This window comes from Lepidochelys kempii, chromosome 18, assembly GCF_965140285.1.
Source record: "Lepidochelys kempii isolate rLepKem1 chromosome 18, rLepKem1.hap1, whole genome shotgun sequence".
In the NCBI taxonomy this organism is placed as follows: Eukaryota; Metazoa; Chordata; order Testudines; family Cheloniidae; genus Lepidochelys; species Lepidochelys kempii.
This window is the reverse complement of record NC_136397.1, coordinates 22,961,132-22,980,532: the sequence shown is the minus strand read 5'-3', so window position 1 is coordinate 22,980,532 and position 19,401 is coordinate 22,961,132. Positions and strand designations below refer to the sequence as shown.

Sequence of the window (19,401 nt, the reverse complement as noted above, 5' to 3'; positions counted from 1 at the left end):
GTGATGCCACAGCTGAGCCTGCAGATTGGCAGTCACTCCCCTGAGTGCCTGGAGAGGCTGAGTGATATAGTGAACTGGCACACAGGGCTGGGAGCAATGCCTGCATAATTCATATCCTGGCGCTGACAGCGACTCACTATGGCCTTGGGTGAATCACTTAACTTCTCTACCTCAGTGACCCCACTGGTTAAATGAGAATGGTACTTGCCCACTTCCGAGAGTCTGTGGCGGTTAATTAGCCAGTGTTTAGAGCGGGCTTTGGAATGTGAAGGTTTGAGTATTATTATTTATTAAGGGTTCATTAGTGAGTGATGCTCCCTGGCCTTTGTTAGGCAGGAGGTCCGACTCCGTGATTACAAGGATCCCTGGAAAGCCTGAAGCTAAGCGCTGGAGTTTCAGGTGTGGATTTAAACGCTCTAATTTACATGCCCAAGGTTGAAAACTGAGATTACAAATGTTGTCTCTTCCTTCACCTGGTCTCCACTAGTGCTGCATGTGTCTGAAAGTGGGGGCGGGGGGGGTGCTCCTTTGCATAGAATTACCCAGAATGCTCCTCGTTAGCTGCTGTAGGGTTGAGCTCTGGAGATGCACAGAGGTGAGTTGGTGGCTGCTGTAACCCCTCCTCTGTTTAAATAACTTCCACAACAGGAAGATGCTAGGTTCAAATTTGTGGGTTTTGGTTCTGAGACATGGATGGGCTTAGTCTGTCTAAATGGCTAGGACGATTTATGTGACCAAAGGGAGAAACGAACACCATATAGGTGTAAAGAGTGAACCTGGGGAAATCCAGAGAGACTGAGTTCTGAAAATATCGGTAAGAAGAGTTCAGTCGACTCGGGCTAGTTTGGAGGGACCTTTATTGATGCGTTCAGTGGCTTTGGAATGGGACTGGTCCGGTGTGTTCTCCCCTGGAGCAATTTCTGGGCAGAAGGGTGGGGGTTTCGCGCTGCAGCAGTCGGTGGTTTTTCAAGGCTGTGTTTGCCTGCTCCTCATGTGGTCACTTGGTCTGGGCGCTGTCCTAAATGAGGCCTGTGGCAGAGCATGGAGCGTGTTGGATGGAGGAAGCTGTATGGCTCAGAGAGGGCTCTGCTAAGGGCTTCTCATGCAGAGAACTGTGGAGGTGGGGAAGGTGGGCGAGGGGAGGAGCCAAGACTGGGACCTCATGTTTTTTCAAAGAAAATAATGTGAAACGGAATCTTTTTATAAACGCTTTCTTGGCTGCGCTTCGTGCTCATGCCACTGGGAGGGCAAGATTCACCAGTGCACGCTGGCTACTTTCCCCACTCCGTCGATGCCAAGTCGCTTGTCAACCTGGGTTGACTAGCCAGTTAAGGTGTGGTTCTGGCTGCCTGGCATTGTGGAGCAGTGCCAAGCATCCAGAGGGTACTGGCCCTGGCCCTGGCCCTGGCCATGGATCTGGGGAGACTCTGGCCAGAGCCGTGTAGAGCAGGAAGCCTTCTTCTAGCCTCCCTTCCTCCTCCCAAAACTCAGTGCTCACTGCTTGCCCCTCCAAATGCTTTGTTGTAAGGACTGTGGAAAGGGCTCTCTGCCCTGCCGGGTCCCAGGGACCATAGTTTGTACTTTAATGTTCTAAATCCCAAGCCCTGCTCTTCGAATTCAAGGGGCAGCAGATTAGTCTGCTTTTAATTAGCTCTGCCTGATGTGGTTAGTTAATTTCTCATTTGGAAGCTAAATCTTTCTACAGAAGTAGGCACAGCTTGAGACAGGTACTAATTTGGGCAAACACTGATCTAGTTCTGCCAGTAGTTTAGTTTTTCTTGAGTCCTAAAGGTTTTCACTTTGAGGGTGGATTGCAAAGAGAGAGAAGGGCGCAAACAACTACGAATTAGTGAGAAGACACACAGGGTGGAAGGGGTGAGACTTTCCTTCCTAGCTGATCATTTGCAAGGATGATTGCATTTTAAAGCTTACCAGCTGCATTCGTACCCCTGGGTGTTGTGCCGTGATTGCAGATTCTGTCACCAAATACAATGTTTTGTTATGCAACTGTGATACAGTGAAAGACAAGGGCATTAATCACTGTTCTAAAACTTTCCTATTTCTATTCCCCAATGTTTTGAAATTCTGTTTATTCTAATATGTTCTTTTTAATGCTGGAAATATGTCTGATAAATGTGATTGCCAGTCTTTAATCTTGTGAGTTGTATGTGACAGGCAGTGAATAATCTCACACTTCACATTCTGATCCTATATCCCACACTTTATATATCAGATATTGAGCTGGCAATTAGGCCTTTTAAATGGAGTGAGTTGTAAGCGTGAGAAGCGTGTCTTCTGGCATCTCACATACAGAGGCGTTAAAAGAAGGCAGAACCAATAGGAAATGGAGGTTTTGTCAAACAGGCTTTTGCATTCGTGAGTTTGGGATTTATAGTATCCCAGTTAAAGACCCATTAGATAATTATTACAAACGATGATTATCAGACACCCCACCAGACCACATGCAGCAGTACAGTGCGCTGATATGTATAATAATAATAATATCTGTGTTAGGATGATCTCCTTATCTGGTTAGTAAACCCCTCCTGCCAGGGATGCACACACTGCAATGCAGCACCTCGTTGACGGTTTGTCCCCGGTGGCAGACAGTAAATCTTTGTGGCACATACTGTACCAATACTGTTATCTAGGGACTGTCTCTCTTAGGGATGAAATGCAAAGCGACATGTTGGGAATGTAACCAATGTGATGCTGTTTGGAGAAAACAGCATGGTTTTGAGGTTTCTGTGGAGACAGGATATCGAATGACAGACCGTCCATTTCCAGGGTGTCTCACAGGCAAGAAGTGGGGCTGGGCAGGATGTGACATTTGGAAGGATTTGGGGAGTGTTTTTTTTTTTTTTTTTAAAGAAACCAGATTCTCAGTGAATTACTGTCCCAGTGAATTCCCCTCATGCAGCTCCCAGAGGATCCACTCTACTCCCAGAGCCCTACGCTGCAGCGTCACTCCTGGCCCCGAGGGATGCTTCCCCTCTGCTCCCTGGGCTGTGTGCTGCCCCTCAGGCCACAGCCACACTACAGACTTAAGTCGACTTCATGTAAGTTGACATCGAGCCTCCAATTTAAGCAAGTCGATCTTGCGTGTCCACACTAAGCTTGTTGTGTCGGCAGGTCTTGCACTGACCCATGGAGCGCTGCACTGTGGGTAGCTATCCCACAGTGCACATAGGCAAGTGGAATTTTGGGTTGGGCTTGCAATGCCTTATGGGACCAAAACATTGGTGCAGGTGGTTATGGGAATATGGCGTTTACAGCCTCCCATGGTGCACTTACCTCCCTCCCTCCCTGAAAACAGCAGCAAACAAACCAAGCCTTTTTCATGCCTTTTTTCATAAGCATGAGTTAGATGCCATAGCACGATAGGCATGGACTCTGCTCAGCTCTACACTGTCGTTATGAGCATTGCAAACACCTCGTGCCTTGTCCTGCGGTATGTACGCAGCCGATAGAGGAGCCACCGCACTGAACAGTGTGATGCCACACAAGAAGCCCTGCTGGAAGACACCGAGCGGAGCAATTCCTAGTTACTGGCAACAGTCACGCATCGCCTTGACCCCGTGGAGCACCGTTTCTGGGCCTGGGAAACAAGCACCAACTGGTGGGACCGCATCGTTATGCACCTATGGGATGACGAGCAGTGGCCGCAGAACTTTCGAATGCGTAAGGCCATTTTCCAGGAACTGTGTGAAGAGCTTTCCCTAGTCCTGAAGCGCAGCCATATGAAAATGAGAGCTGATCTGACAGTGGAGAAGTGAGTGGCAATAGCTCTGTGGAAGCTTGCAACGCCAGACTGCTACCAGTCAGTGGGGCGTCAATTTGGAGTGGGTAACTCTACCGTGTGATCTATTGTGATCCAAGTTTGCAGGGCCATTAACAGACTTCTACTAAGAATCATAGAATATCAGGGTTGGAAGGGACCTCAGGAGGTCATCTAGTCCAACCCCCTGCTCAAAGCAGGACCAATCCCCAACTAAATCATCCCAGCCAGGGCTTTGTCAAGCCTGACCTTAAAAACTTCTGAGGAAGAAGATTCCACCACTTCCCTAGGGAACGCATTCCAGTATTTCACCACCCTCCTAGTGAAAAAGTTTTTCCTAATATCCCACCTAAACCTCCCCCACTGCAACTTGAGACCATTACTCCTCGTTCTGTCATCTGCTACCATTGAGAAGAGTCTAGATCCATCCTCTTTGGAACCCCCTTTCAGGTAATTGAAAGCAGCTATCAAATCCCCCCTCACTCTTCTCTTCCGCAGACTAAACAATCCCAGTTCCCTCAGCCTCTCCTCATAAGTCATGTGTTCCAGCCAGGTCTTCCCCCAGTCCTGCCCACTGCCCCGCAGTGATTGACCTCTCTGCTGGCTGCCCTGGGAACCCGAAACATATTGCTGAGGAGGGTCATATGACCACTCTTGTGGCTTCCCTGTGCTTCCCCATCAAAGTCATTTTTCTGTGGGGAAGCAAAGAAATCTGCCGGGGACATAAATGCTGCGCATGTGCAGTGACGCAGAATTCCCCCAGGAGCAATAGAAGTGGCATGTCTGTGGGGCAGAACCTGAACGACTGTTCGCCTCTCTTGTTTTCTGGTATGCTTGCTGAAGCTCCTTTTATATTCATGCGGCACTGCTGTGCGTCCCTGCTGTCGCCCTTCTCCCCCCCGTGCCCCGCGCAATTTTGGCATAGATGTCAGCATTTCTTCTGCTGGATTGGAGCTCTGCCTGCATTGACTCTTCTCCCCACACAGCAGTCAGATCCACCACCTCCTGTGTGCCCCATGCTGGAGCGCGTTTGCGGCCTTGAGTCTCCATGATCAGCTGTGCTGGCGAGCTCTCCACGCTGATCAAACAGGAAATGAAAACTCAAAAGTTCCCAGGGCTTTAACAGGGGCGTGGCTGTTTCCTGGGTACCTGTCTGACGGGCTGTGGAGTTGAAAGCGCTCTCCAGAGCGGTCACAGCGGAGCACTGTGGGACACTTCCTGGAGGCCAATTCATTCGAATTACACAGTGCAGTGTCTACCCTACCCGATGTCGACCCATGGATGTCGGATCAAGGGCTAAGCCTCTCGTGGAGGTGGAGTAAAGAAGTTGACTTTACAGGCTGCACAGGTTGGCGGAAGGGACTCGGTAGTGTAGACACAGACATTATTAGATCAGCTTATGTTGCCCTAAGTTTGTAGCGTAGACCAGGCCTCAGACTCCGCCGATGAAAGACCAGGCCCTGGATGGGAGCTGTGCTCTCGTCATGCTATAGCGCGGAGGGCAGAGGGCCCCTTCTCTGCGGCTGAATGTCCAGGGGCCGCCGGGGTGGCGTGCCCCTGTACTTGCATGTGCCAGGTTTCTCTGAACATAATTGCCAGGCTGTCAGATACCCCAGCTGCCTTTTAACCCTCTGTAGGTATCTGTGGATGCTGGCAGCGCATGGGTGCAGTGGCAGGCCAGCGAGGAAAGAGTTACGTATCTCTGAATAACCTTCCTTCTGGAGTGTTGCTGCGGTTGGTCGGAGCCGTAGGGTACGAAGGACCCAGGCAGCTTGGGCTCACTAAGCCACGGTCAGTGCACGTCCAGTGTCCAGCGTGGGACATGGAGAGTGATTAGGGAAAACAGGAAATGTGGGTTGGAGAGAGGGAGGGGACGTCAAACAATAAACACAGCTGGCTGGTGCATGGTGTGCAGGGTGAAATGAGCTTTGCTTGGCTCAGCTTTCCCTGCCGTTTAAACTGAGATGCTCACGCCTTTGACCTGGCTGGGCTGGTGATCAGGATCCCAGGGTGAGCTCTCGACTTCCACACCAAGAGCCAGATTGTGGCAACCTCCCTCCTCGGGGAGGTGGGCTCCAGATGCCATCGCGCCCCAGCATCACCCAGCCTCAGAAGGGGATGAGCCTGGGATGGTCATAGGGAGCTCTCGTACTAGATCACTAGAGGGAAGTGGGGTGGTAAAGCTGCATGCTGAGGGACAGGCAGGCAGGGCAGGGACAGACACAGCTCTGAGTAGCACTCTCTGGTCCAGCCACTTAATAGTTTACGATAAAAGCACCAGAAGGGTTGTTCTCCTTACATCAGTGACTCAGGTAACCGCGGGTCCAGCTGTTGATATTTAAAGCGCCAGCTGTCGGTGTGCAGACAGTATGAGCCGTCCCTCTTGCATGTGAATGTCTCCATTTGCCTGCACTGATGGCTCAGCTGTTCCCTATTTAGCGCTATCCTGTTTAGTGCAAAGGGATTATTTTTCTTCACCTCAGACCCAGGCTGGCTGGCGACTTTCTCCTGATACCCTTTGAAGATCAGATCAAGATAACACTGCAAGGTCGATACGATGACCCGGAAAATCATTCACAAGCGTCACACAGTTCTAGTTTCCTATTTTATTAATGAAAGTAAGGAAAGCTGGAGCCCAGCGCTGTGCTGCCGAGACCCACTAGTGTCTGAGTGGAAATGGGTCCTATCTATTATGTAAGAGACAAGTGGCTCAGATGGGCCAGGACATCTCAAATCAAGGGACTTTAATTGTTTTGGTAGTGAGCAATGTGCCATGGAGCTGTTGGAGTGAGGGATGTGTGAGCTGCTCTGCACACATGGCTTGGCACAGTGTCGTCAGACTCATCCCCTTCTGCAGGTTGTTTGTTTCGTATTGATCATATTAATTAATATATTTGTTTCTGCACCTGTTAGCATGTTCCCATTTGATAAATTATGCTGGAATTTGCAAACAACAAATTAGCAGCTATTGCATTAGTATATTACAGCTCGTTAGAAGCAGGATTGCTAGTAAATTACAACGCTGCCACTTGGATTCTGATAGCGTTCTGATTTAGGGCACTGTCCTGCACCTGGAGTCATTCGGGCAGAACCTCTTGCTCATACTGAACCCCACTGATTTTATTTGGACTTTGCATGGGTGTAGGTGTCTGCTTGTGCTGATCTGACTGCAGCATTGGGCCCAAGTGAGCAAGCTTTCTGGGATCTGATGTTTGCTTAGGGAAACACTTTCATTGTTCATCTTGAAACCACTGTTTCAATGATCGTGAAAGGTGCTGGACTGTGTCAGACTCAGAAACTCTTAGCCCAGCAAGGAGAAGGCCTTTCTCCGCAGCAGTGTGTCTTAGCTCTGCCATGGAGTGACCACTTTCAGGGAATTCGTGGCTCAGCCTGGTCTTGGCCTTTCTGCTAAGGTGCCAACAAGGGGCTAATTCATACTAATTGCTGTAGTATTTCTTGTGATGTGTTTCCTGAGCAACTAGAGATTGGGTAGAGTTCTGCAACTCATTACCCACAGGCTGCGTTTGTCTCAGAAGTGACTTTGGACTGCTCCTGACTTGAGCTGGATTTGAACCAGGATTTGGATATGAGGCAAAAAGCTCCATGTTGAGTTTATTTTACTCAAAAATGTGCTTTCTGAGTGCTCCATTCCAAAGCTGGAGGGTGACAAGGTATCTCAACCTCATTTGGATTTTCAGTGGAATGTTCTCTAGTCTGAGGATATTCTAATAGCCCTATTAGAATACATGTTTGTCATGAGGCCATATTGCCTTTACATACAGGGTGCTGCTTGTTGTCTGATGTTTCACTGAATGCAGATGAGTTCCCAGAAGCATATGAAGATTAAATTAGTGAAATGTGTGCAGATGAATTTCAATATCCTATTGTAAAGGGAGGTCAGCAAGTATCAAATATGCAAGCGCAGTATAGCTAGTAATTTCCCTATCCCTTTCATTGCCAGACTCAGTGTAAATGATGCTGTTCTCTTCAAGTCACCCACCCCACTCTCTAAGAGGAGATCGTCTAGACAAGGTAGCACATTAAAATGCTTTTGCAAGTGCCTGGAGCCTAACAGTCTGTTTATTTAAAGAACATGGATTCAGACTTGCCTTTTATTGTCCAACAGACTTTGGGAAGAAGTCACAGTCCAGCAAATACATAATTTTTTGTGGTCATAGTAATGTTCTTTCTTTGCTTTTTATAGACACAACACAAAGCCCAGCTCAAGTCATCAGCCTATCACATCTTTTCCCCCTTAAGCAGAGCAGAGACCTTTGTAATGTGCGGTTTCAGAGAAGCAGCCATGTTAGTCTGTATTCGCAAAAAGAAAAGGAGGACTTGTGGCACCTTAGAGACTAACAAATTTATTTGAGCATAAGCTTTCGTGACCTACAGCTCACTTCATCGGAATGCATCCGATGAAGTGAGCTGTAGCTCACGAAAGCTTATGCTCAAATAAATTTGTTAGTCTCTAAGGTGCCACAAGTCCTCCTTTTCTCTTTGTAATGTAGTTTCTCCGCAAAAAATCATCTACAACATTTTCTCCCGAACTGATTATTTTATTTTAATAGTGCCCTGCCTAAGACTATTTAGAAGAGGCACCTGGAAATAACTGCAGCGTGTCGCACGTATGTTATCTGATTGATTACTTGGTGCAAAAAAGGAAGAGAAGAGAAAATTTGATAAATGTCTGTTGCATTCAATTTTTATTAACTCCTTGTGTGGACAGCATTAGTCTGATTTGATTCTGGCTGGCATAAAGCTTGATTGAAAGCCCAGTAGAACCAAGGGAAAGACTGCCCTTGACTTCATGTCATTGAGTCACATTCTTAATGGGCATCAGAAATATATGTGCAACAATGAATGATAAAGAAGTCCAGAGTTGAGGCTGCTTCTCCTAAGCTCCTTTATTGATACCTGCTAGGTAAATGCACATTCTGCTGTAAATAAAGTAGACAATTGGAATTCATTGTGGATGTGTAATACTGAGTATATGAATGGAGTGCAGACTTCTGCACTTGGCTGCGATTTTTAAAATATTTAATCTGTTAAAGCTTTTATTTAAAAAAAAAAACACAACTTTTTTTGACCCTGAAATTTTAAGAGGAGCATTGTTAGCTCTTAGTTTTGCATGCATTACTTTGTAGAATGCCTTAATGTGTATCAGCTATGTTGCAACTCTTTAGAGTCTATTTGCCAGTAATATTCAGTCATGAGCCGATGGCAGAATTGATGCAGCAAGTGCTGAGAAGATCTATTTACATAAAATAACCAGCCTGCAGTTTGAACCTGAACATATGTAGATGAAGGTCCTTGTCAGACAGGGAGGCAGAGAGAGAGAGAGAGAGAGAGAAGGGATTTCAACCTGTACTGCAGCAGTTACTATGGCAACCAATTATTCAGTGCTAAATTATAACTGTTTATAACATTGGTAAAGAGGAAGGCTCAGTTTTGTTTTAAAAGCTTGAAGGACCAAAAATCAGTAATGGCTGCTGGGCAAGGATGCTTCCCTAGCGTTAGAACATTTGATTTTGTGTATTACAATATGAAAATCCATCTGCCCACCATCCTAGACTGGCTGAGAATGCCCCAATATGGAGGAACAGAGAGACACTTGATCTGGGGATGGTGAACAATTCCAGCGGTCTGGCTGGCGTCATGTTCAGACATGCACGGATTTGTCCTTCAGACAACAATGCAGTTAGAAAATTAAAATGTGACACAGGGCAAAATAACGCACAGCAAAAAGACGTGTGCAGAGGTTGTGTGGGTTGTTTTTCGTTTTGGATACATTAAAAAACAGTTGTTGGCTGTTCAGTAATATTTAAATGTCTCGTAGTGAATTGGTAGAAATAAGGTTAAATCAACTTTATTTGTAACCTGGTGCAAGGTCTCAGGCCAACAGGGAATCAATTTTAACCTCTGTCTAGAGTACTTATCTGGCCCTTGTTATTGTAAGCCTTCCTTCCTTGTTTTCCTCTAATTAATTTCTGGTGCCTAACTTCACTCAGGGATTTATTTAAAAGCCCAGCTGTTTGCCCCAGTTTAGGCTGAAACATCCTCAGACTGACTGTCCATGGTCATGCCTCCCACAATGCTCTTGCAGCTTTAGAGTCTGAACATTGACCTGTAGGCTGTGATTGGCTACAAGGGAATACCTCAACAAATAATTGTGAGCCGTCCTCAGATTTTGTTATAAAGTATAAATGTCTGGTTCTAAAGAGAAAAATAAGATGTCCCTTCTTGTACTAACCCCCCAAAATGTAGGCAAGGCCTTTCCTTTCATAGACACGCTGCTGAATTATGAGTCTCTCCTCTAATGGATGTGAATGGTATCAGATTTCTGATAGAAGGAAATGTTTTATTGGTGACAAGATGGTTCATGGGATGTGGAGCTTTCCCGTGGAGGTGGCTGGTCTAAATCACCAGAGTGGGTCAGGAGTGAGCCAGAGCTTTTCCCACCCGCTGTTTATCTGGTGGTCTCAGACCAGTTCCTAGTAGGGTGATGTTCATATAATGAAAAGCCTTTGCCAGCACTGCCCCCATCCCAGCTGAGTAGCCAAGGATTGAATAAAGAAAAGGAGGACTTGTGGCACCTTAGAGACTAACACATTTATTTGAGCATGAGCTTTCGTGAGCTACAGCTCACTTCATCGGAAGCTCACGAAAGCTTATGCTCAAATAAATTGGTTAGTCTCTAAGGTGCCACAAGTCCTCCTGTTCTTTTTGCGGATACAGACTAACACGGCTGCTCCTCTGAAAGGATTGAATAGTTATGGAGGATGAAGCACGCCTTACCCTGGGGAATAGGCCAGGACAGGACTGAGCGAGAGCAGGGCTAAATGCACGATGGTACTGCCTGGGTGTGGCTTGTTACTGTCATACTGGACCTGGCTATGTGGGACACAGCTTAATGTTTTGTAGGAAGAATCTACATTGCTAAATATAATGATTGGCAACGCTTCCCCCCCAGGAGAGGGGGTCGTCCATGGGAGTTTCAAGACAGAACTCATGGCCCCTGGCTAACTGGTCCCCTTTGCACTGTGTGTTTTAATCACAGCTCTGTGTGTCTGTTGCTTTTTCAAACTATCTTCCTGCCAGAAAACCTCAGCGGAAATATTAGCCCTGCATGCACCTTCAGATCAATCAGTCCTTCTGACTGCGTGGCTCCCCTCAGTTGATTATTGCCAATAAATGTGACTGCTCCCTATGGCAGACACAGAGCAAAATCAAAGGGTAAGTTCTGGGTAAGGAAGAAATATGTATATGCACTGTTAGTGAGTGCAGAAGGTGACCTCTGGACCTTGAGGCCTTTGGCCAGCCAGGGGTCAGCCAGCAGCTGCTAGCTCTTCTGGGGGCTTGTGACAGAGTCCACTCACTGCAAGAGTGCATCCTCCTGGCTGGGCATGGAGTAGCAGTTTTCTTCCCTTCCCATACGGCACCCCCTGCTAATGGTCACTCAGTTGTGGTGGTGGTGTCTCTTCCCGCAATTCACAGTGCTCTCTCTTTGTGACTCAGCCTCTGACTAGGTCACCGTGCAGTTCCCCCAGTTCTGGGGTATCAAAGTCTTGCCAGACCAGCTGTCCAATGTCCTGTGCCACGTCCCAGGGGTTGGTAAGGGAACCCAGGCCCCCCCTCTACACTGGATTCCAGGCCCGGGATCCTATAACTAGCAGCCAAGGTCTGCCCGGTCCCCCTCTTTGCTGCAGCTTCCCTGCGCTTCTTCCTACCCTGCCTTCTCAGACTTTCTTTCTCCCACAGCTCCTCTGGGCTTGACTCCTCTTCCAGGACTAGGATCCCAGGGCTTATTTTCACCCTGGGTTTCTTCCTTCCCAGCTCTCTTCTCTCATAGAGTGACTGCAGCCTCTGTCCCTGCAGTCTCTTTCTGCGGCAAACTTCCTGGCTTTATACCATACCCAGCTTCTCCCCTAGTGGGGCTTCATTGGCAATTAGTCATTTATAAATCCGCGGGCCTCCCTTCAGGTGCAAGTGTGAATGGTAATTGGCCTCTTCTGGGCCACCTCAACCCCTTCAGGGCTGGTGTTGGTGAACACCCCATCACGAATCCTCCCCTTTAAGACTGCGACCCTTGGGGGTACAGATGCCTTACTGTCTTAAAAATAATGAAACTACCAAAAGAAAGTTTGGGGTTCTTTTTATTTGGCTTTTGAGCCTTTAGACTGCACTCTGGTCACATTTTCAAGATTTTCTGTGCAAACATAAGAGCTAGAAACTGTATATATACAGTATATGTGAGAGCTGAGAGTCTCGTGTGATCACCTGACTCCAGGAGCTGAGACTTTAAGGAGAACACCAAATATTGTGAGACTCATGATAAAATCATGAGTGTTCACAACACTGCTCCTTAGCAAAGGCTAGGGCAAAGGTTTTACAATATGATGTGTGTGTGGGGGCGGGAGGGCTGTTCTCTTATCCTGCTGGTCACCGTCAGATTGGAATTATTTGGGTGTTGCATTCTCTTTTTAACCTTCTCCTTTTCAAGGAAGAACTAATGTTGCACAAGGGGTTTGGCCTTTGGCTACAGGCCGCCAGTGGGGCTGCTGGCCTCCTTGCCTTTCCTTCTCTCCATTTGGTGATTGCTGTTTTCTTTTCTAGCCTCTTTCACGTGTCTGCTCTCTTTGGACTCCTCTTTACTTAACACAGATGAAAGCAGAACAGTACCATTGGCTCATCAGCATGGTGCTGGGTCCTGATGGCTGTACGCAGGTAGATCTATCCTTGGGTTCAGAGGGACTGCAGGCGAGCCCCATAGACTCCATGACAGAAATGGGAACAGGTGAAGATACTGATATGTTGGCAACTCAGCGCTGTAGGAAACCTTATTGCCCAAAGTGATAATGGATAGAATTTCTTCTTGCTCCCACACTGCAGAACTTTGGATCGTATACACCTGGGAAGGGGCCTGGTGTGGGGTCAAGAGAAGAGTGAGGTGCATAATGTGTCTGGACTGAGAAATGTAACTGATTTACAGCGAGGAGGTCTTGGGGGTGCGGGAGAGCTGTGGTGCTGTCAGGGCAGCAAATAACTGAGCTGAAGAAAAACTAACAAAAAAGGTGTTTGATAATCTAAGTGATGTAACACAACTAAAGAAATCCTGTCTTCCTTAGCTCCCATACTTGCCATATGAGAGTGACATTTTATTTATGCTAAGACATAAACAAATACAAGGCAGAAATCCATAAATTACCTTGTTTGATGTCAATCAGAGATGTTGCAGAACTTGAAATTTTAGGATCTTTTAGAAAAACAGTTAGCTGTCTCTGTCTATGACATAGCATATGTCACTGCTTAGAGCTGTTGTTTTATTTCACACATCATTCAGTTTTTTAATATATAGATTAATTTAGCATCCGTTGCTATCTATTTACTTGTCTATTTTATACCATCACCCATCAGAATAGTACCTGGGTGCGACCTTGTGGTAGTCCCTGCAGCATTTTGCGAAAATACATATATACTCCTCACAAAGGATAGGCAGAATAAACATCCCCTTTACATGACTAGGGCGAAACATCCCCACTACACACACGGTGCAGCACTGACAGTAAAGTAAGCGTATGATGTACCATTTACAGATGCATTGGACAAGACAGCAGTTTCCAAAATGAAAGTCATCTGTGTTGCATTATTTTCCATTTAATTTATATGTAGGCGTTTCTATTACTCCTGGGGGAATTCTGCGCCACTGCGCAATGCAGAATTTTGCAGAAATTAATGTGCGTGCAGAATTTCCTTTCCCCCACAGAAATGGGCTGCAGTGCTGCTAGCTGCCACTAGGGGCCACTGGACTCAGTAGAGCCCAGCTTGTACATAGAAGAGATACTGCTGGGCAGGGGGCGGGAGAGGGAGCTAGAGGGTTCCTGGCAGCTGCAGTTCCCAGCATGCCCTGAGGGAAGGAGAGGGCGGCGTGCAGGAAACTCCGTGCAACCCTGGGACCGAGCATCAGGCTGTTTCTCCCTCTGTATCCCTGGAAGGGGGTAGAGAAACAGGAACTGGGTTGTCATAGGGGTTTCTTTAACTCTCTACTCCTGGGGGAATTTTTATGTATCTGTATTGTTACAGACATACTTGCTGACAGTTATTTTGAAATGAATTACCAAAATAATTGAAACTGGTGTGATTATGTAGTGTTAGTTTGACAAATAAAATTTGCAGAATTTTAAAATATTGTGTGCAGAATTTTAAAATTTTTGGCGCAGCATGCCCCCAGGAGTATTCTATGGTGCTCACCATTGTAGTTTCTGAGCATTTAGCACACATTGGTGCATTTATACGCCCAGCACGTCTGTGATGTAGGTAAGTATTCTTGTCTCAATTTTGCAGATGGGATACTGAGACACAAGGTCACCCAGGAAGTCTGTGGCAGAACTGGGATTGGATTTTTTTTTTTTTGCTGTTAGTTTTTGTCTTTTGTTAGTTGCTCTTCAAATTTGGACTGCTTAATTTTTCTTCTACACTTGACTTGCCAGAGTTTATGCTCCTTTCTATTTTCCTCAGTAGGATTTGACTTCCAATTTTTAAAGGACGTCTTTTTGTCTCTAACTGCATCTTTTACTATGTTGTTTAGCCATGGTGGCATTTTCTGGCCCTCTTGCGGTTTTTTTTTTAATTTGGGGTATAGATTTAGTTTGAGCCTCTTTTATGGTGTTTTAAAACAGTTTCCACACAGTTTGCAGGCATTTCACTCTTTGGACTATTCCTTTTAATTTCCGTTTAACTAGCCTTCTCATTTTTGTGTAGTTCCCCTTTTTGAAGCTAAATGCTACTGTGGTGGGTTTCTTAGGCAATTTTCTCCCTAGAAGGATGTTAAATTTAATGACATTATGGTGACTATTACTGAGTGGTTCAGCTATATCCACCTCTTGGACTAGATCCTATGTACCACTTAGACTAAATAAATAATTGCCTCACCCCTTCTGGGGTCCAAGACAAACTGCTCCAAGAAGCAGTCATTAATAGTGTCTAGAAATTTTCTCTCTGGATTGCATAATGAGGTGACATGTTTCCAGTCAATATGGGGATAGTTGAAATCCCCTATTGTTATTGGGTTCTCTGTTTTTGTAGCCTCTCTAATCTCTCTGTGCATTTCACAATCACCATCCTGGTCAGGTGGTCGCTAGTATATTCCTACTGCTATACTCTTATTATTCAAGCCTGGAATTTCTATCCATAGAGATTCTGTGGTGCTGTTTGATTTGTTTAAGATTTTTACTGTATTTGACCCCATGCTTACATGTACATATAGTGCCACTCGCTTGCCAACATGGCCTATTTCATCATTCTGATATATCTTGTATCCTGGTATTACCCCATCTCATTGGTTATCATCGTTCCTCCAAGCGTCTGTGATGCCTATGATATCAATATCCGCATTTAATACACGGCACTCAGGTCCATCCATCTTAGTGTTTAGACTTCTAGCATTTGTGTACAAGCACTTATACAATTTGTCCATACTTAGTTGTCTGCCTTCAGGAGGTAATTGAATGGGGACTCTTGTTCATTTGACTGTTTCTCTTCAGCTCCTACCTGTACTTTATCAACTTCTGTCCTCTCCTCTTTACTAGGATATAGAGTATCCCCTTTAATAAATCCTTGCCTATGGGATGTGTCTGTCTGACCTGTCGGCTTTCTCCCAGCCCTTAGTTTAAAAACTCCTGTACACCTTTTAATTTGACATGCCAGCAGCCTGGTTCCATTTTGGTTTAGGTGGAGCCCATCCTTCCTGTATAGTCTCCTCCTTTCCCAAAAGGTTGTCTAGTTCCTAATAACCTTAACTCCTTCCTTCGAACACCATTGTCTCCTCCACACGTTGAGACCCTGCAGTTCTGCCTGTCTACTTGGATCCCTGTCTGGAACTGGAAGCATTTCAGAGAATGCTTCCATGGAGGTCCTGGACTTTAATCTCTTACCTAGCAGCCTAAATTTAGCCTCAAGGACCTCTCTACTACCTTTTGTTGTGCCACTGGTTCCTACGTGTACCATGACCACTGGCTCCTCCCCAGCCATGCATGTAAGTCTGTTTAGATGTCTTGAGAGGGCCGCAGCTTTCACACCGAGCGGGCAATTTACCATGCGGTTCTCCCTGTCATCACAAACCCAACTATCTATATTTCTAATAAATGAATCTCCTATTACGATTACCTGTCTCTTCCTAATAACAGATTTCCCCTCCTCTGGAGGGGTATCCTCAATGCGAGAGGATCCCGTGACACCACCTGGAAGGAGAGTCCCAACCATGGGATCGCTTCTCTCCACTCCAGCTGGATGTGCTCCTTCCCCAAGTCTTTCATCTTCCTCAACTGTCCAGAGGCTGTCAGACTGGGGTGGGACTGCTCAACTGTCCTGGAAAGTCTCTGTCTCCCTTAGCTCCTCCAGTTCAGACACTGGTCTCAAGAGCCCGTACTCGGTCCCTGAGGGTCATAAGGTGCGTGCACCAAATACGCACATATGTCACCTGCCCACCAGGCCTGTCATCCTACATGCCTTATTCAGTGCAACAAACTATACAGCCTCCACTCTGCTGCTGGCCGCCTGTCTGCATCATTATATAGAAGATCTGCTGAGTCCCAGTCCAGTGTCTTAACCAGAGGAGTGTCCTTCCCCTGCAACAAAATAATGAATGGAAAACAATGTTTCTGCTTGTGTCTCCTACAGTCAGACCCTTCTTACGGCCCAGATTAAGCCAAGTGAGAGTGGCGTTTCCTTGACTTGTGCTAGGGTGTTGCTATCCACATGTACTGTGGCTGGAGTGTTTTAAAATGTAAAAGTAATTAATAGGAATGACTGAATCTGACAAACGACCAGAGGGGTTTGTGCAGGGAAGCTGGGGAGGGGAGATCCTGGCCTTCCTTCATTGTCCCTTCCTCTCTTAGGGGAGTAATGATGAAATATCTGAAAACGAAGAGGAACTGGAGGAGAAATCTGAGAGCGAAGGGAGTGACTATTCGCCCAACAAAAAGAAGAAGAAGAAGCTCAAAGAAAAGAAAGAGAAAAAAGCCAAGCGCAAGAAGAAAGATGAAGAGGAGGATGATAATGAGGAAGGAGGTTTAAAGGTACCTACAATTACTGTCCAGGACCTAGGTCCATTAGTCAGGTTGTTTCTGAGAATGGGAACTTTAGGGCACCTCCCTGTTACTCTCTCTCAATGCGAGGATGGGATGTGGGAAAAGGCCAAGGGGGCTGTTTTTCACCAGGTGCTTCCTCAGGAGGAGTTTCATTTCAGTCTCTGCCTGTATGCCTAACTGGGGGTCCAATCCTGCAGGGAGTGGAGTGCTCCTACTCCCAGATGCTCCCAGAGGAGCCGAGGGCACTGGGAACCTGGCAGGTTTGGTGCTTGGGAGATCTGTGTGGAGGAGGAAATTCTGTTTCATGAAGGATTTGGAAATTTGGCTTTGTTCCAAACTGGAGCAAAAACTAAAATTTTGAAATTCTTCAAAAAAAAATTCTGACTTTTTGTTTTGGGTTGATTGAAACATTTAGTTTCGGATTTGACTTTTAAAAATGCTGTATTCTGTTACAAAATCAAAAAAATCCACAGTGGAAAGTCTGAAGGGTTTTGTTTTGACATTGTTGAAATGGGACATTTCAATATTGTCAGAACTTTTCCCGTTTTTTTCCAAAACAGAGTTCCAGCGAAATGGATCTGATTTCGGGAAGCATGTCAGTGTCAATGGCACCGTGTATTCTGGAGGAAAATGATTCCATCCAAGTTTCTTCAACCAGCTCCAGCCCCTTGTCCCTCTCTCTTATTTTGGCTCTTAGCTGCTCTTCGGAGGTCTCTGTTGCACGGTTGCCAAGAGGGCGTGCCCTGGACAGTTGTGTTCATTTATGTGTCTGGTTCTGTGGAAAAGCAGATGAGTGACGACTCTCTGGCTCCTCGGACACTGATGTTAAAACAGCCTTTGCTTTTCAAAAAATGCTCTGACACCAGGGTCACCCCTCCCCAAGGTGTGGAAAAGCAGTAGCACCCAGTGAGTCAGGAGTCACCGGAGTGGACCGGGGCCTTGTGCTGTCACAGCTACTAGCAAATGGATTTTGCCGCAGTTCCCACTGATGCATTTGATGTGCCCATGGATTACATGTCGTGGTGACACTAAAGCTGTGGTGGGGTTAGGGAAGCGTTTGGAAGGCATTGTATTGTTTTCCAGCTAGGTAGTGTGTCTGTTTACTAAGCACTTGTGCACACTCCATCTTTTAACCAACAGAAACCAATCCCCATGTTGTGGAGGTCTAGGAGTAGCAGATGGCGTGCAGTATATAATGGGCGTGGCTGCACACCGCTCGTTCATAGCACCTCCGTCATTTGCATTAAATGTATCCCTTTGTAAATCCATAGGAGCCCAAGAGCTCAGCGCAGCTAATGGAGGAGTGGGGCCTGGATGATGTGGATTATATTTTCTCAGAAGAAGATTACCATACTCTGACTAATTACAAGGCTTTCAGTCAGTTTCTCAGGTAAGAGGCTGAGCAGTGGAGCATTGTGCGTATGGATGGGGATCTGTTTTGTACTTGGTTACTACCCAATCGAGTTGATAAAGCCAAGGCATTAGAATGCTGATTCCTCAGCGACAGAAAACCAGACATGTGCAGTTTACTGACATTCTGCCAGACTGCACAATCCGCTCCTCGTCACATGCAGGATCTGGGCTACAATCTCTGTAGAGACTCTGGATGTATCCCAAGTGGGGTTCTGCTCTCGCCCATAGCCAGTTGGACCCTAGAAGGTTACCATTCGCTTTGAGGGCGAGGTCAGATGCAACAGGGAAATGATGCAATGTCATGCCACGGTGCTATACAAGTAGTAATGAATTATCCCTGGCTCCAAAGCATTCTCTTGGCCAGTTTAAGTTTGCTGCCCTGGTGCATCATCTATACCTTGGTGCTTCACCACATGTATCCGAGAGGTGTTCTTCAGGACGCTGTTTTCCAAGGGGTTTCGTTGCAGGACTGGTTGGAAAAGGCAGAAACATTTTCACCAAAAAATAAAGTTTTCCCAATTTTTTGTTGTTGAAAATTGTGAATTTCCCCCCACCCTGGCTGCTCTTTAAGCTGGTTGAAAACAATCAAAGATTTTTTTGGGGAAAAAAGTCATTGAATATTTGAACATTTTCCCTCTCTTTCCTTGCTAGGGCAGTTTTGGTTTCTACTGTTTTCAGTGCATCTGTTGCCAGTGACTTGTCACAATCGGTGTCAGGCATTGGCTGCTAATTCATGTTACGCTTTTCCCCAGTGTGTGATGAGTTAAAACAATCAGACCGCAGAGGAGCCCTATCGACTGATGGTTTTTCCTACCCCACCCTGCAGGCCTCTCATTGCCAAGAAGAATCCCAAAATCCCCATGTCCAAGATGATGACAGTGCTTGGTGCCAAATGGCGAGAATTCAGCGCCAACAACCCGTTCAAAGGCAGCTCGGCCGCGGCAGCTGCAGCCGCAGTGGCGGCAGCTGTGGAAACAGTCACCATTGCACCTCAGCTTTCTGTCAGCCCTCAGCAGTCTGCTCTGCCCATGGCCATCAGGAAAGCGAAAACCAAGGAGGGCAAAGGTAACGTGCCAGGCAGGAATGAATGGCTAACCAGACAGCGTGGGTAGATCTTGCAAT

At 46.4% G+C, this 19,401-nt stretch overlaps 1 protein-coding gene across 12 annotated transcripts in view; it reads left to right on the top strand.

The window, feature by feature from the left end:
• The window catches only part of CHD5 (chromodomain helicase DNA binding protein 5), an 80,562-nt gene that overhangs the window by 11,342 nt on the left and 49,819 nt on the right, over positions 1–19,401 (top strand). For all 12 annotated transcript variants that reach the window (XR_012155512.2, XM_073316219.2, XM_073316220.2 and 9 more), the window contains exons 3-5: positions 16,675–16,854; positions 18,138–18,256; positions 19,106–19,344. Coding sequence is in view for 11 of the 12 variants with exons in the window: in XM_073316219.2 (XP_073172320.1) it covers positions 16,675–16,854; positions 18,138–18,256; positions 19,106–19,344 (538 nt within the window). In the remaining variant the exon portion in view is untranslated. The remainder of the gene's footprint in view (positions 1–16,674; positions 16,855–18,137; positions 18,257–19,105; positions 19,345–19,401) is intronic.